This window comes from Somniosus microcephalus, chromosome 6, assembly GCF_052327205.1.
Source record: "Somniosus microcephalus isolate GS21.2 chromosome 6, FLI_Smic_1.0, whole genome shotgun sequence".
Taxonomy (NCBI): domain Eukaryota; kingdom Metazoa; phylum Chordata; class Chondrichthyes; order Squaliformes; family Somniosidae; genus Somniosus; species Somniosus microcephalus.
In genome coordinates this window covers 191,374,980-191,391,702 of record NC_140992.1, presented here as the reverse complement: position 1 = coordinate 191,391,702, position 16,723 = coordinate 191,374,980, and the positions used below count along the sequence as shown (strand labels likewise).

At 56.9% G+C, this 16,723-nt stretch overlaps 1 protein-coding gene across 35 annotated transcripts in view; it reads left to right on the top strand.

The window, feature by feature from the left end:
- LOC147116285 (cyclic nucleotide-gated channel beta-1-like) overlaps positions 1–16,723 on the top strand; it is a 441,619-nt gene that overhangs the window by 258,837 nt on the left and 166,059 nt on the right. For all 35 annotated transcript variants that reach the window (XM_085991115.1, XM_085991081.1, XM_085991080.1 and 32 more), the window contains one exon: positions 1,849–1,935. In XM_085991115.1, the coding sequence (XP_085847241.1) occupies positions 1,849–1,935 (87 nt within the window). The remainder of the gene's footprint in view (positions 1–1,848; positions 1,936–16,723) is intronic.

The following is a 16,723-nucleotide window of genomic DNA, read 5'->3' as shown; positions in this document are numbered from 1 at the left end:
GCAGTGCTTGCGTATCCCAGGGGCGCAGTTAGTTCGATGCGACCCCTGGGATCACATGGGCCATGGAGAGCCAATGGTAGCAGGGAATGCTTCATTCATAAGTTTGACAGAAATACTATAAGCCCCAAAACATCACTAAATCTTCAAATAATTTTTTTTTAATCACATTTTTAAAGTAACTATAAATTACATGAAATAACTATTTTAAACAATAATTAAAATTTTTGAAAAATTAATTACATTTTCTAACGGGGCTAAAAATAAACTTACCTTCCTTTAAAGTATTTAAAAATAATAAACCTGTGGAAAAAATGTTTTAATTTTAATTAATTCACCACTTACCTTGTTAAAAGCAGGCCTTGCGCCTGCTTTTTAAAAGTCTAACTCCTGGAGACTTACCCTCCCGGAAAAACCTGGAAAAAAAACGTAAGTTCGATGCGTACGCGCTGCCTCTCCTGCGCACGCGTTCCACCTCTCAACCCCTTCTTTCAGGGGAACGGAAGTGCCGGTTTCCCGCGCATGCGCAGTGCATGCACGAAACCGGCACTTCCATTGGGCTTACGGGTGAGTACCCCATGCGTACTCACCCATAGAGACCCGAATTTCTGGGCCATTAAGTCACGCTTTCTGTCATCACCTCAGTAATGAAGATGCTAGTCACATCAGCATTCAATGAGTGTCAACTGTTATTAAGCAATGGGAAATGCAGATGGAGCATTAAATGCCCAAAGCAGTCACGAGGCTGGCCCCAGGAAATTCACCAGGGGCATGCTAGCTCAGTTGGTGGGTTTAAGACCCGCTCTGCCACACTTCACTCTAAGAACAGGAGGAGGCCATTCAGCCCCTCAAGCCTGTTCCTCCATTCAGTTAGATCATGGCTGATCAGTACCTCAACTCCACTTACCCACCATTGATCCATATTCCTCCATACCCTTACCTAACAAAAAAATCTATTGATCTCAGTCTTGAAAATTTCAATTGACCCAGCATCCACAGCCTTTTGAGGAAGAGAATTCCAGATATCCACTACCTGATTATACTCCTGAATGGTCTGACTCTGATTTTAAGGTTGTGCCCCCTTGTTCTTTTGGTGCTTCCACCATGAGTTGGTGGCTTTGTGCTATCATCTGCCGACAGCTAGAGCAAACACAGTGAGGAGGAATAGAGTTTAGAAGATGAACTGAAATATTTGGTGAGGTGTGTAATCTTATTTTTATTGCTTCACTATTTTGTGTGTGTGTGACAGTAAAATAACTCCTCCCCTGGGAAATGACTGCCATTAGCTTACAGAAGTGACTGAATTAACAGCACTTCAGCAGTGTCGAGCTCGGCCTCCGTTTCCTATTCAGAGTCCAACTGAACAGCCTCTTCATTAGCAGTGGCCCCTCGATCCATTCTGTAACCAGTTCTTCGCACAGAGAGAAAAGATTAGTGAGAAATTTGATGGGTTGTGTACCTCGGGCATTCTTCACCCTCATATCAATCCACCCCCCCCCCCCACCCCCCGCCCAATAATCTTACTAATTAATTCATTTTGCCTCCTCTAACATTCCTCACCTGATCAACAGAGAGATATGAGTTGTTCATCACTAAAGCACACTCCCATTCATTCAGTGAGTTAGATCAGTCCTCAGCGGGTCTATAGTTTGGTGGAGAATTACCTTACCCCCCACTTTATAAGTGTCGCTAACTGGTTGATCAAATCACATTGAACTACACATAGAGAACAAGCCATGCCCCTGAATAAGTTGGAAGTGTGGAAGGGAGAGAGAAATCGTCAAAAACAGAAAGCAGAAAACTAAGGAGGAAAAATTAATCTAAATGTAAGCTTTCTGATTCTGTTTCTAGATGGACTTAGTGTCGCTTTTGCCCCTGGAAATTTTGTACATTAAACTAGGTTTCAGGTCTATATTGAGATTTCCACGCCTCCTGAAGGTGAGTTTGTTTGATGTTTTCTCCCCTTATTGAAGCTTTATTCAGACTTTATAACCACTCGGCCCAATGTCACCACAGGCACAGATTGAAAAGGACCATAACTCGCGGTAGAAAATGATACATATCAAGAGTACCATCTGTGCTTGAATACACACAGGAATCAATCAGAAAGAAATAGAAACAGAAAAATAGGAGCAGGAGTAGGCCATTTGGCCCTTCGAGCCTGCTCCGCCATTCAATATGATCATGGCTGATCCTCTATCTCAATACCATATTCCTGCTCTCTCTCCATACCCCTTGATGCCGTTTGTGTCTAGAAATCTATCTATGTCCTTCTTAAATATATTCAGTGTCTTGGCCTCCACAGCCTTCTGTGGTATAGAATTCTACAGGTTCACCATCCTCTGAGTGAAGAAATTTCTCCTACCCTGTATCCTGAGACTGTGACCCCTCGTTCTAGACCCCCCCAGCCAGGGGAAACATTCTCCCTGCATCCAGTCTGTCTAGCCCTGTCAGAATTTTATACGTTTCAATGAGATCCCCTCTCATTCTTCTAAACTCTAGTGAATACAGGCAGAGTCGACCCAATTTCTCCTCATACGACAGACCTGCCATCCCAGGAATCAGTCTGGTGAACCTTTGCTGTACTCTCTCTATGACAAGTATATCCTTTCTTAGGTAAGGAGACCAAAACTGCACACAGTACTCCAGGTGTGGTATCACCAAGGCCCTCTACAACTGCAGTAACACATCTTTGCTCCTGTACTCAAATTCTCTTGCAATGAAGGCCAACATACCATTTGCCTTCCTAACTGCTTGCTGCACCTGCATGTTTGCTTTCAGTGACTGGTGTACAAGGACACCCAGGTCCCTTTGTACATCAAAATTTCCCAATCTATCATCATTTAAATAATACTCTACCTTTCTGTTTTTCCTACCAAAGTGGATAACTTCACATTTATCCACGTTTTACTGCATCTACCATGTATTTGCCCACTCACTCAACTTGTCTAAATCGCCTTGAAGCCTCTTTGCATCCTCCTCACAACTCACAATCCCACCTAGTTTCGTGTCGTCAGCAAACTTGTAAATATTACATTTGGTTCCCTCATCCAAATCATTGATATATATTGTGAATAGCTGGGGCCCAAGCACTGATCCCTGTGGTACCCCACCAGTCACCGCCTGCCACCCCAAAAAAGACCCAATTATTCCTACTCTCTGTTTCCTGTCTGTTAACCAATTTTCAATCCATGCCAGTATATAACCCCCAATCCCATGTGCTTTAATTTTGCACACTAACCTCTTATGTGGGACTTTATCAAAGGCCTTCTGAAAAACCAAATACACCACATCCACTGGTTCTCCCTTATCTATTCTACCAGTTACATCCTCAAAAAACTCCAGTAGGTTTGTCAAACACGATTTCCCTTTCATAAATCCATGTTGACTTTGTCTAATCCCGTTGATATTTTCTAAGTGTCCTGTTATCAGATCCTTTATAATAGACTCTAGCATTTTCCCTATTAGTGATGCTAGGCTAACCGGTCTGTAGTTCCCTGTTTCCTCTCTCCCTCCTTTTTTAAATAGCGGGGTTACATTTACCACCCTCCAATCTGCAGGAACTGTTCCATAATCTGTAGAATTTTGGAAGATGACAACCAATGCATCCACTATTTCCATGGCTACCTCTTTTAGTTCTCTGGGATGCAGATTATCAGGCCCTGGGGATTTATCAGCTTTCAGTCCCATTAATTTCTCCAGCACTTTTTTTACTAATCCTAATTTCCTTTAATTCCTCCTTCTCACTGGACCCTTGGTTCCCTAGCATTTCTGGGAAGTTATTTGTGTCATCTTCCGTGAAGACAGAACCAAAGTATTTGTTTAATTGCTTTGCCATTTCCTTGTTCCCCATTATAAATTATCCTGTTTCTGACTGTAAGGGGCCTACATTTGTCTTCACTATTCTTTTTCTTTTAACATACTTGTGTAGCAGCTTTTACAATCCGCATTTATGTTCCTTGCAAGTTTACTCTCATACTCTATTTTTTCCCTTTTTTGCTGAACTCTAAACTGCTCCCAATCCTCAGGCTTGCTAGTTTTTCTGGCAACTTTCTAAGACTCCTCTTTGGATCTAATACTCTCCTTAATTTCATTTGTTAGCCATGGTTGGGCCGCTTTTCCTTTTGTGTTTTTGCACCAGAAAGGAATGTATAACTGTTGCAATTCATGTATTCGTTCCTTAAATGTTAGCCATTGCCTATCCACCATCATGCCTTTTAATGAAGCTCCCCAATCCATCATAGCCAACTCACTCCTCATACCATCGTACTTTCCTTTGTTTAGATTTAGGACCCTAGTTTCGGATTGGACTTCTTCACTTTCCATTTTAATGAAGAATTCTATCAGGTTATGGTCACTCTTCCCGAAAGGACCCCCCACAACAAGATTATTAATTAACTCCTTCTCATTGCACAATTCTCAATAAAGGATAGCCTGTTCCCTAGTTGGCTCCTCAACGTACTGGTCTAAAAATCCATCTCGTACACACTCCCGGAATTCATCCTCCACACTATTATTGCTAATTTGGCTTGGCCAGTCGATATGTAGATTAAAGTCAACCATGATTACTGTAGTACCCTTGTTACATGCATCTCTAATTTCCTGTTTGATGCCATCCCCTACATTACCACTACTGTTTGGAGGCCTATAGACAACTCCCACCAATGTTTTCTGCCCCTTGGTGCTTCTTAGCTCCAACCCTGACCCCTGCGACACTGTCCAAAGACCCCGATCCCTCCTCACCCCAGTGACACCGTCCAAAGACCCCGATTCCTCCCCGATCCAGTGATACTGTTCAAAGACCCCCGATCCCTCCCCGACCCAGTGACACCGTCCAAAGACCCCGATCCCTCCAGACCCCTGTGACACCGTCCAATGACGCCGATCACTCCCCGACCCAGTGACACCGTCCAAAGACCCCAATCCCTCCCGACCACTGTGACACCGTCCAAAGACCCCGATCCCTCCCCGACCCCTGTGACACCGTCCAAAGACCCCAATCCCTCCCCAACCCCTGTAACACTGTCCAAAGACCCTGATCCCTCTCCGACCCAGAGACACCGTCCAAAGACCCCGATCCCTCCCCAACCCCTGTGACACCGTCCAAAGACCCCGAACCCTCCCCGACCCATGTGACACTGTCCAAAGACCCCGATCCCACCCAACCCACTGACACTGTCCAAAAACCCCGATCCCTCCCGACCCAGTGATACCGTCCAAAGACCCCAATTCCTCATCAACCCAGTGACACCGTCCAAAGACCCCAATCCCACCCGACCCAGTGACTCTGTCCAGAGACCCCGAGCCCTCCCCGACCCAGTGACACCGTCCAAAGACACCGATCCTTCCAGAACCCTGTGACACTGTTCAAAGACCCCCGATCCCTCCCCGACCCAGTGACACCGTCCAAAGACCCCGATCCCTCCCCGACCCAGTGACACCGTCCAAAGACCCCGATCCCTCCAGACCCCTGTGACACCGTCCAATGACGCCGATCACTCCCCGACCCAGTGACACCATCCAAAGACCCCGATCCCTCCCGACCAATGTGACACCGTCCAAAGACCCCGATCCCTCCCCGACCCCTGTGACACCGTCCAAAGACCCCAATCCCTCCCCGACCCCGTGACACTGTCCAAAGACCCTGATCCCTCTCCGACCCAGAGACACCGTCCAAGGACCCCGATCCCTCCCCAACCCCTGTGACACTGTCCAAAGCCCCCGATCCCTCCCCGACCCAGTGACATCGTCCAAAGACCCCGAATCCTCCCCGACCCATGTGACACTGTCCAAAGACCCTGATCCCACCCAACCCACTGACACTGTCCAAAAACCCCGATCCCACCCGACCCAGTGACACTGTCCAAAGACCCTGATCCCACCCAACCCAGTGACACCGTCCAAAGACCCAGATCCCTCCCGACCCAGTGACACTGTCCAAAGATCCCGATCCCACCTGACCCAGTGACTCTGTCCAAAGACCCCAATTCCTCATCGACCCAGTGACACCGTCCAAAGACCCCAATCCCACCCGACCCAGTGACTCTGTCCAGAGACCCCGATCCCTCCCCGACCCAGTGACACCGTCCAAAGACCCCGATCCCTCCCCGACCACTGTGACATCGTCGAAAGACCCCGATCCCTCCCCGACCGTGACACCGTCCAAAGACCCCGATCCCTCCCCGACCCCTGTGACACCATCGAAAGACCCCGATCCCTCCCTGACCCAGTAACACTGTCCAAAGACCCCGATCCCTCCAGACCCCAGTGACACTGTCCAAAGACCCCGATCCCTGTGACACCGTCGAAAGACCCCGAACCCTCCCCGACTCAGTGACACCGTCCAAAGACCCCGACCCCACCTGACCCAGTGACACCGTCCAAAGACCCCGATGCCTCCCTGACCCAGTGACACCGTCCAAAGACCCCAATCCCTCCCCGACCCAGTGACACCGTCCAAAGGCCCCGATCCCTGTGACACCGTCCAAAGACCCCGATCCCTCCTGACCCCTGTGACACTGTCCAAAGACCCCGATGCCTCCCTGACCCAGTGACACCGTCCAAAGACCCCAATCCCTCCCCGACCCAGAGACACCGTCCAAGGACCCCGATCCCTCCCCAACCCCTGTGACACTGTCCAAAGCCCCCAATCCCTCCCCGACTTAGTGACACTGTCCAAAGACCCTGATGCCTCCCTGACCCAGTGACACCGTCCAAAGACCCCGATCCCTCCCGACCCAGTGACACCATTCAATGCCCCCGATCCCTCCTGACCCCAGCGACACGGTCGAAAGACCCCCATCCCTCCTGACCCCTGTGACAGTGTCCAAAGACCCCGATCCCTCCCTGACCCAGCAACACCGTCCAAAGACACCGATCCCTCCTGATCCCAGTGACACTGTCCAAAGACCCCGATCCTTCCCGACCCAGTGACACCGTCCAAAGACGCCGATCCCCCCCGACGCCTGTGACACTGTCCGAAGACCCCGATCCCTCCAGACCCTGTGACACAGTCCAAAGAACCCGATCCCTCCCCGACCCAGTGACACCGTCCAAAGACCCCGATCCCACCCAACCCACTGACACTGTCCAAAAACCCCGATCCCACCCGACCCAGTGACACTGTCCAAAGACCCCGATCCCTCCCGACCCAGTGACACCGTCCAAAGACCCCGATCACTCCCCGACCGTGACACCGTCCAAAGACCCCGATCCCTCCCCGACCCCTGTGACACCATCGAAAGACCCCGATCCCTCCCTGACCCAGTAACACTGTCCAAAGACCCCGATCCCTCCAGACCCCAGTGACACTGTCCAAAGACCCCGATCCCTGTGACACCGTTGAAAGACCCCGAACCCTCCCCGACCCAGTGACACCGTCCAAAGACCCCGATCCCACCTGACCCAGTGACACCGTCCAAAGACCCCGATCCCTCCCCGACCCAGTGACACCGTCCAAAGACCCCGATCCCTCCCCGACCCAGTGACACCGCCCAAAGGCCCCGATCCCACCCGATCCCTGTGACACCGTCCAAAGACCCCGATCCCGCCTGACCCCTGTGACACTGTCCAAAGACCCCGATGTCTCCCTGACCCAGTGACACCGTCCAAAGACCCCAATCCCTCCCCGACCCAGTGACACCGTCCAAAGATCGCGATCCCACCCGACCCCTGTGACACGGTCCAAAGACCCCGATCCCTCCCTGACCCAGTGACACTGTCCAAAGACCCTGATGCCTCCCTGACCCAGTGACACCGTCCAAAGACCCCGATCCCTCCCGACCCAGTGACACCATTCAATGCCCCCGATCCCTCCTGACCCCAGCGACACGGTCGAAAGACCCCCATCCCTCCTGACCCCTGTGACAGTGTCCAAAGACCCCGATCCCTCCCTGACCCAGCAACACCGTCCAAAGACACCGATCCCTCCTGATCCCAGTGACACTGTCCAAAGACCCCGATCCTTCCCGACCCAGTGACACCGTCCAAAGACGCCGATCCCCCCCGACGCCTGTGACACTGTCCGAAGACCCCGATCCCTCCAGACCCTGTGACACAGTCCAAAGAACCCGATCCCTCCCCGACCCAGTGACACCGTCCAAAGACCCCGATCCCTCTCCGACCCAGTGACACCACCCAAAGACCCCGGTCCCTCCCTGACCCAGCAACACCGTCCAAAGACCCCGATCCCTCCTGACCCCAGTGACACTGTCCAAAGACCCCGATCCCTCCCGACCCCTGTGACACTGTCCAAAGACCCCAATCCCTCCTCGACCCCAGTGACACTGTACAAAGACCCCGATCCTTCCCCGACCCAGTGACACCGTCCAAAGACCCCGATTCCTCCCCGACCCCTGTGACACCGTCCAAAGACCCCGATCCCTCCCCGACCCAGTGACACCGTCCAAAGACCCCGATCCTTCCCCGACCCAGTGACACCGTCCAAAGACCCCGATTCCTCCCCGACCCCTGTGACACCGTCCAAAGACCCCGATCCCTCCAAGACCCCAGTGACACCGTCCAAAGTCCCCGATCCTTCCCCGACCCAGTGACACCGTCCAAAGACCCCGATCCCTCCAGTCCCAGTGACACCGTCCAAAGACCCCGAGCCTTCCCCGACCCAGTGACACCGTCCAAAGACCCCGATCCCTCCCCGACCCAGTGACACCATCCAAAGACCCCGATCCCTCCTGATCCCTGTGACACCGTCCAAAGACCCCGATCCTTCCCCGACCCAGTGACACCGTCCAAAGACCCCGATCCCTCCCCGACCCCTGTGACACCGTCCAAAGACCCCGATCCTTCCCCGACCCAGTGACACCGTCCAAAGACCCCGATCCCTCCCCGACCCAGTGACACCATCCAAAGACCCCGATCCCTCCTGATCCCTGTGACACCGTCCAAAGACCCCGATCCCTCCTGATCCCTGTGACACCGTCCAAAGACCCCGATCCCTCCTGATCCCTGTGACACCGTCCAAAGACCCCGATCCCTCCCCGACCCAGTGACACCGTTCAAAGACCCTGATCCCTCCCTGACCCAGTGACACCATCCAAAGACCCCGATCCCTCCCCGACCCAGTGACACTGTCCAAAGACCCCGATCCCTCCCCGACCCAGTGACACTGTGCAAAGACCCTGATCCCTCCCTGACCCAGTGACACCGTCCAAAGACCCCGATCCCTCCAGTCCCAGTGACACCGTCCAAAGACCCCGATCCTTCCCCGACCCAGTGACACCATCCAAAGACCCCGATCCCTCCTGACCCCTGGGACACCGTCCAAAGACCCCGATCCCTCCCTGACCCAGTGACACTGTCCAAAGACCCCGATCCCTTCCCGACCCCTGTGACACCGTCGAAAGACCCCGATCCTTCCCCGACCCAGTGACACCGTCCAAAGACCCCGATTCCTCCTGACCCCTGTGACACTGTCCAAAGACCCCGATCCCTCCCTGACCCAGTGACACTGTCCAAAGACCCCGATCCCTACAGACCCAGTGACATCGTCCAAAGACCCCGATCCCTCCCCGACCCAGTGACACGGTGCAAAGACCCCGATCCCTCCCGACCCAGTGACACCGCCCAAAGACCCTGATCCCTCCCCGACCCAGTGACACTGTCCAAAGACCCCGATCCCTCCTGACCCCTGTGACACCGTCCAAAGACCCCGATTCCTCCCCGACCCCTGTGACACCGTCCAAAGACCCCGATCCCCCCCGACCCCTGTGACACCGTCCAAAGACCCGATCCCTCCCCGACCCAGAGACACCGTCCAAAGACCCCGATCCCCCCCGACCCCAGTGACACCGTCCAAAGACCCGATCCCTCCCCGACCCAGAGACACCGTCCAAAGACCCCGATCCCTCCCCGACCCAGTGACACCGTCCAAAGACCCCGATCCCTCGCCGACCCAGTGACACCGTCCAAAGACCCGATCCCTCCCCAACCCAGAGACACCGTCCAAAGACCCCGATCCCTCCAGACCCAGTGACACCGTCCAAAGACCCCGATCCCCCCGACCCCAGTGACACCGTCCAAAGACCCCGATCCCCCCGACCCCAGTGACACTGTCCAAAGACCCCGATCCCTCCCCGACCCCTGTGACACTGTCCAAAGATCCCGATCCTTCCTGACCCCAGTGACACCGTCCAAAGACCGCGATCCCCCCCCGATCCCAGTGGCACCGTCCAAAGACCCCGATCCCTCCCCGACCCCTGTGACACCGTCCAAAGACCCCGATCCCTCCCCGACCCAGTGACACCGTCCAAAGACCCCGATCCCTCCCGGACCCCTGTGACACCGTCGAAACACCCCGATCCTTCCCCGACCCAGTGACACTGTCCAAAGAACCCGATCCCTCCCAGACCCAGTGAACCGTGCAAAGACCCTGATCCCTCCAGACCCAGTGACACCGTCCAAAGACCCCGATCCCTCCCCGACCCAGTGACACCGTCCAAAGACCCCGATCCCTCCCCGACCCCTGTGACACCGTCCAAAGACCCCGATCCCTCCCCGACCCAGTGACACCGTCCAAAGACCCCGATTGCTCCAGACCCAGTGACACCGTCCAAAGACCCCGATCCCCCCGACCCCAGTGACACCGTCCAAAGACCCCGATCCCTCCCCGACCCCTGTGACACTGTCCAAAGATCCCGATCCCCCCCGACCCCAGTGACACCGTCCAAAGACCGCGATCCCCCCCGACCCCAGTGACACCGTCCAAAGACCCTGATCCCTCCCCGACCCCTGTGACACCGTCCAAAGACCCCGATCCTTCCCCGACCCAGTGACACTGTCCAAAGAACCCGATCCCTCCCCGACCCAGTGAACCGTGCAAAGACCCTGATCCCTCCAGACCCAGTGACACCGTCCAAAGACCCCGATCCCTCCCCGACCCCTGTGACACCGTCCAAAGACCCCGATCCCTCCCCGACCCAGTGACACTGTCCAAAGACCCCGATTGCTCCAGACCCAGTGACACCGTCCAAAGACCCCGATCCCCCCGACCCCAGTGACACCGTCCAAAGACCCCGATCCCTCCCCAACCCCTGTGACACTGTCCAAAGATCCCGATCCCCCCCGACCCCAGTGACACCGTCCAAAGACCGCGATCCCCCCCGACCCCAGTGACACCGTCCAAAGACCCTGATCCCTCCCCGACCCCTGTGACACCGTCCAAAGACCCCGATCCCTCCCTGATCCCTGTGAGACCGTCGAAAGACCCCGATCCTTCCCCAAACCAGTGACACCATCCAAAGACCCCGGTCGTTCCCTGAACCAGTGACACCGTCCAAAGACCCCGATTCTTCCCCGACCCAGTGACACCGTCCAAAGACCCCGATCCCTCCCCGACCCAGTGACACCGTCCAAAGACCCCGATCCCTCCCCGACCCAGTGACACCATCCAAAGATCCCGATCCCTCCTGACCCCGTGACACCGTCCAAAGACCCCGATCCTTCCCCGACCCAGTGACACTGTCCAAAGACCCCGATCCCTCCTGACCCCAGTGACACCGTCCAAAGACCCCGATCCCGCCTGACCCCAGTGACACTGTCCAAAGACTCCGATCCCTCCCGACCCAGTGACACCGTCCAAAGGCCCCGATCCCCCCCGACGCCTGTGACACTGTCCGAAGACCCCGATCCCTCCCCGACCCAGTGACACCACCCAAAGACCCCGATCCCTCCTCGACCCCAGTGACACCGTACAAAGACCCCTATCTCCTCCGACCCCAGTGACACCGTCGAAAGACCTCGATCACTCCTCGACCCAGTGACACTGTCCAAAGACCCCGATTCCTCCCTGACCCAGTGACACCGTCCAAAGACCCCGATCCCTCCCCGACCCAGTGACACTGTCCAAAGACCCCGATTCCTCCTGACCCCTGTGACACTGTCCAAAGACCCCAATCCCTCCCTGACCCAGTGACACTGTCCAAAGACCCCGATCCCTCCCCGACCCAGTGACACCGTGCAAAGACCCTGATCCCTCCCTGAACCAGTGACACCGTTCAAAGACACCGATCCCTCCAGTCTCAGTGACACCGTCCAAAGACCCCGATCCCTCCCCGACCCAGTGACACCGTCCAAAGACCCCGATCCCTCCCCGACCCAGTGACACCGTCGAAAGACCCCGATCCTTCCCCGACCCTGTGACACTGTCCAAAGACCCCGATCGCTCCCTGACCCAGTGACACTGTCCAAAGACCCCGATCACTCCAGACCCAGTGACACCGTCCCAAGACCCCGATCCCTCCCCGACCCAATGACACTGTGCAAAGACCCTCATCCCTCCCTGACCCAGTGACACCGCCCAAAGACCCCGATCCCTCCCCGACCCAGTGACACCGTCCAAAGGCCCCGATCCCTCCAGTCCCAGTGACACCGTCCAAAGACCCCGATCCCTCCCGACCCCTGTGACACCGTCCAACGACCACGACCCCTGTGACACTGTCCAAAGACCCCGATCCCTCCCTGACCCAGTGACACTGTCCAAAGACCCCGATCCCTCCAGACCCAGTGACACCGTCCAAAGACCCCGATCCCTCCCTGACCCAGTGACACCGTCCAAAGACCCCGATCCCTCCCCGACCCAGTGACACCGTCCAAAGACCCCGATCCCTCCCCGACCCCTGTGACACCGTCCAAAGACCCCGATCCCTCCCCGACCCAGTGACACCGTCCAAAGACCCGATCCCTCCCCGACCCACAGACACTGTCCAAAGACCCCGATCCCTCCAGACCTAGTGACACCGTCCAAAGACCCCGATACCCCGACCCCAGTGACACCGTCCAAAGTCCCCGATCCCTCCTGACCCCAGTGACACCGTCCAAAGACCCCGATCCCTCCCCGACCCAGTGACACCATCCAAAGACCCCGATCCCTCCTGACCCCTGTGACACCGTCCAAAGACCCCGATCCCTCCCCGACCCAGTGACACCCTCCAAAGACCCCGATCCCTCCTGACCCCTGTGACACCGTCCAAAGACCCCGATCCCTTCCCGACCCCTGTGACACCGTCGAAAGACCCCGATCCTTCCCCGACCCAGTGACACTGTCCAAAGCCCCCGATCCCTCCCTGACCCAGTGACACTGTCCAAAGACCCCGATCCCTACAGACCCAGTGACACCGTCCAAAGACCCCGATCCCTCCCCGACCCAGTGACACGGTGCAAAGACCCTGATCCCTCCCTGAACCAGTGACACCGCCCAAAGACCCCGTTCCCTCCCCGACCCAGTGACATCGTCCAAAGACCCCGATCACTCCAGTCCCAGTGACACCGTCCAAAGACCCTGATCCCTCCCAACCCCTGTGACACCGTCCAAAGACCACGACCCCTGTGACACTGTCCAAAGACCCCGATCCCTCCCTGACCCAGTGACACTGTCCAAAGACCCCGATCCCTCCCCGACCCAGTGACACCGTGCAAAGACCCTGATCCCTCCCTGACCCAGTGACACCGTCCAAAGACCCCGATCCCTCCAGTCCCAGTGACACCGTCCAAAGACCCCGATCCTTCCCCGACCCACTGACACCATCCAAAGACCCCGATCCCTCCTGACCCCTGTGACACCGTCGAAAGACCCCGATCCCTCCCCGACCCAGTGACACCGTCCAAAGACCCCGATCCCTCCCCGACCCCTGTGACACCGTCCAAAGACCCCGATCCCTCCCCGACCCAGTGACACCTTCCAAAGACCCGATCCCTCCCCGACCCAGAGACACCGTCCAAAGACCCCGATCCCTCCAGACCCAGTGACAGCGTCCAAAGACCCCGATCCCCCCGACCGCAGTGACACCGTCCAAAGATCCCGATCCCTCCCCGACCCCTGTGACACTGTCCAAAGATCCCGATCCCCCCCGACCCCAGTGACACCGTCCAAAGACCGCGTTCCCCCCCGACCCCAGTGACACCGTCCAAAGACCCCGATCCCTCCCCGACCCCTGTGACACCGTCCAAAGACCCCGATCCCTCCCCGATCCCTGTGACACCGTCGAAAGACCCCGATCCTTCCCCGAACCAGTGACACTGTCCAAAGACCCCGGTCCTTCCCCGACCCAGTGACACCGTCCAAAGACCCCGATCCTTCCCCGACCCAGTGACACCGTCCAAAGACCCCGATCCCTCCCCGACCCAGTGACACCATCCAAAGACCCCGATCCCTCCTGACCCCTGTGACACCGTCCAAAGACCCCGATGCCTCCCCGACCCAGTGACACCGTCTAAAGACCCCGATCCCTCCCCGAACCCTGTGACACTGTCCAAAGACCCCGATTCCTCCTGACCCCTGTGACACTGTCCAAAGACCCCGATCCCTCCAGACCCAGTGACACCGTGCAAAGACCCTGATCCCTCCCTGACCCAGTGACACGGTCCAAAGACCCCGATCCCTCCCCGACCCAGTGACACCGTCCAAAGACCCCGATCCCTCCCCGACCCCTGTGACACCGTCCAAAGACCCCGATCCCTCCCCGACCCAGTGACACCGTCCAAAGACCCGATCCCTCCCCGACCCACAGACACCGTCCAAAGACCCCGATCCCTCCAGACCCAGTGACACCGTCCAAAGACCCTGATCCCCCCGACCCCAGTGACACCGTCCAAAGACCCCGATCCCTCCCCGACCCAGTGACACCATCCAAAGACCCCGATCCCTCCTGAACCCTGTGACACCGTCCAAAGACCCCGATCCCTCCCCGACCCAGTGACACTGTCCAAAGACCCCGATCCCTCCCCGACCCCTGTGACACCGTCGAAAGACCCCGATCCCTCCCTGACCCAGTGACACTGTCCAAAGACCCCGACCCCTACAGACCCAGTGACACCGTCCAAAGACCCCGATCCCTCCCCGTCCCAGTGACACTGTCCAAAGACCCCGATCCCTCCAGTCCCAGTGACACCGTCCAAAGACCCCGATCCCTCCCGACACCTGTGACACCGTCCAAAGACCACGACCCCTGTGACACTGTCCAAAGACCCCGATCCCTCCCTGACCCAGTGACACTGTCCAAATACCCCGATCCCTCCCCGACCCAGTGACACCGTCCAAAGACCCCGATCCCTCCCCGACCCAGTGACACCGTCCAAAGACCCCGATCCCTCCAGTCCCAGTGACACCGTCCAAAGACCCCGATCCTTCCCCGACCCCCTGACACCGTCCAAAGACCCCGATCCCTCCCCGACCCAGTGACACCATCCAAAGACCCCGATCCCTCCTGACCCCTGTGACACCGTCCAAAGACCCCGATCCCTCACCGACCCAGTGACACCTTCCAAAGACCCGATCCCTCCTCGACCCCTGTGACACTGTCCAAAGATCCCGATCCCCCCCGACCCCAGTGACACCGTCCAAAGACCGCGATCCCCCCGACCCCAGTGACACCGTCCAAAGACCCCGATCCCTCCCCGACCCCTGTGACACCGTCCAAAGACTCCGATCCCTCCCCGATCCCTGTGACACCGTCGAAAGACCCCGATTCTTCCCCGAACCAGTGACACTGTCCAAAGACCCCGATCCCTCCCCGACCCAGTGACACCATCCAAAGACCCCGATCCTTCCCCGACCCAGTGACACCGTCCAAAGACCCCGATCCCTCCCCGACCCAGTGACACCATCCAAAGACCCCGATTCCTCCTGACCCCTGTGACACTGTCCAAAGACCCCGATCCCTCCAGACCCAGTGACACCGTCCAAAGACCCCGATCCCTCCCAGACCCAGTGACACCGTGCAAAGACCCTGATCCCTCCCTGACCCAGTGACACCGTCCAAAGACCCCGATCCCTCCCCGACCCAGTGACACCGTCCAAAGACCCCGATCCCACCCCGACCCAGTGACACCGTCCAAAGACCCGATCCCTCCCCGACCCACAGACACCGTCCAAAGTCCCCGATCCCCCCGACCCCAGTGACACCGTCCAAAGTCCCCGATCCCTCCTGACCCCTGTGACACCGTCCAAAGAACCCGATCCCTCCCTGACCCAGTGACACTGTCCAAAGAGCCCGATCCCTCCCCGACCCAGTGACACCGTCCAAAGACCCCGATCCCTCCTGACCCCTGTGACACCGTCCAAAGACCCCGATCCCTCCCCGACCCCGTGACACTATCCAAAGACCCCGATCCCTCCTGACCCCTGTGACACCGTCCAAAGACCCCGATCCCTCCCCGACCCCGTGACACTATCCAAAGACCCCGATCCCTCCTGACCCCTGTGACACCGTCGAAAGACCGCGATCGTTCCCCGACCCAGTGACACTGTCCAAAGACCCCGATTCCTCCTGACCCCTGTGACACTGTCCAAAGACCCCGATCCCTCCCTGACCCTGTGACACTGTCCAAAGACCCCGATCCCTCCAGACCCAGTGACACTGTCCAAAGACCCCGATCCCTCCCTGACCCTGTGACACTGTCCAAAGACCCCCGATCCCTCCCAGACCCAGTGACACCGTCCAAAGACCCCGATCCCTCCCCGACCCAGTGACACCGTCCAAAGACCCCGATCCCTCCCCGACCCAGAGACACCGTCCAAAGACCCCGATCCCTCCAGACCCAGTGACACCGTCCAAAGACCCCGATCCCTCCCCGACCGCTGTGACACTGTCCAAAGACCCCGATCCCTCCAGACCCAGTGACACCGTCCAAAGACCCCGATCCCTCCCCGACCCAGTGACACCGTCCAAAGACCCCGATCCCTCCCCGACCCAGAGACACCGTCCAAAGACCC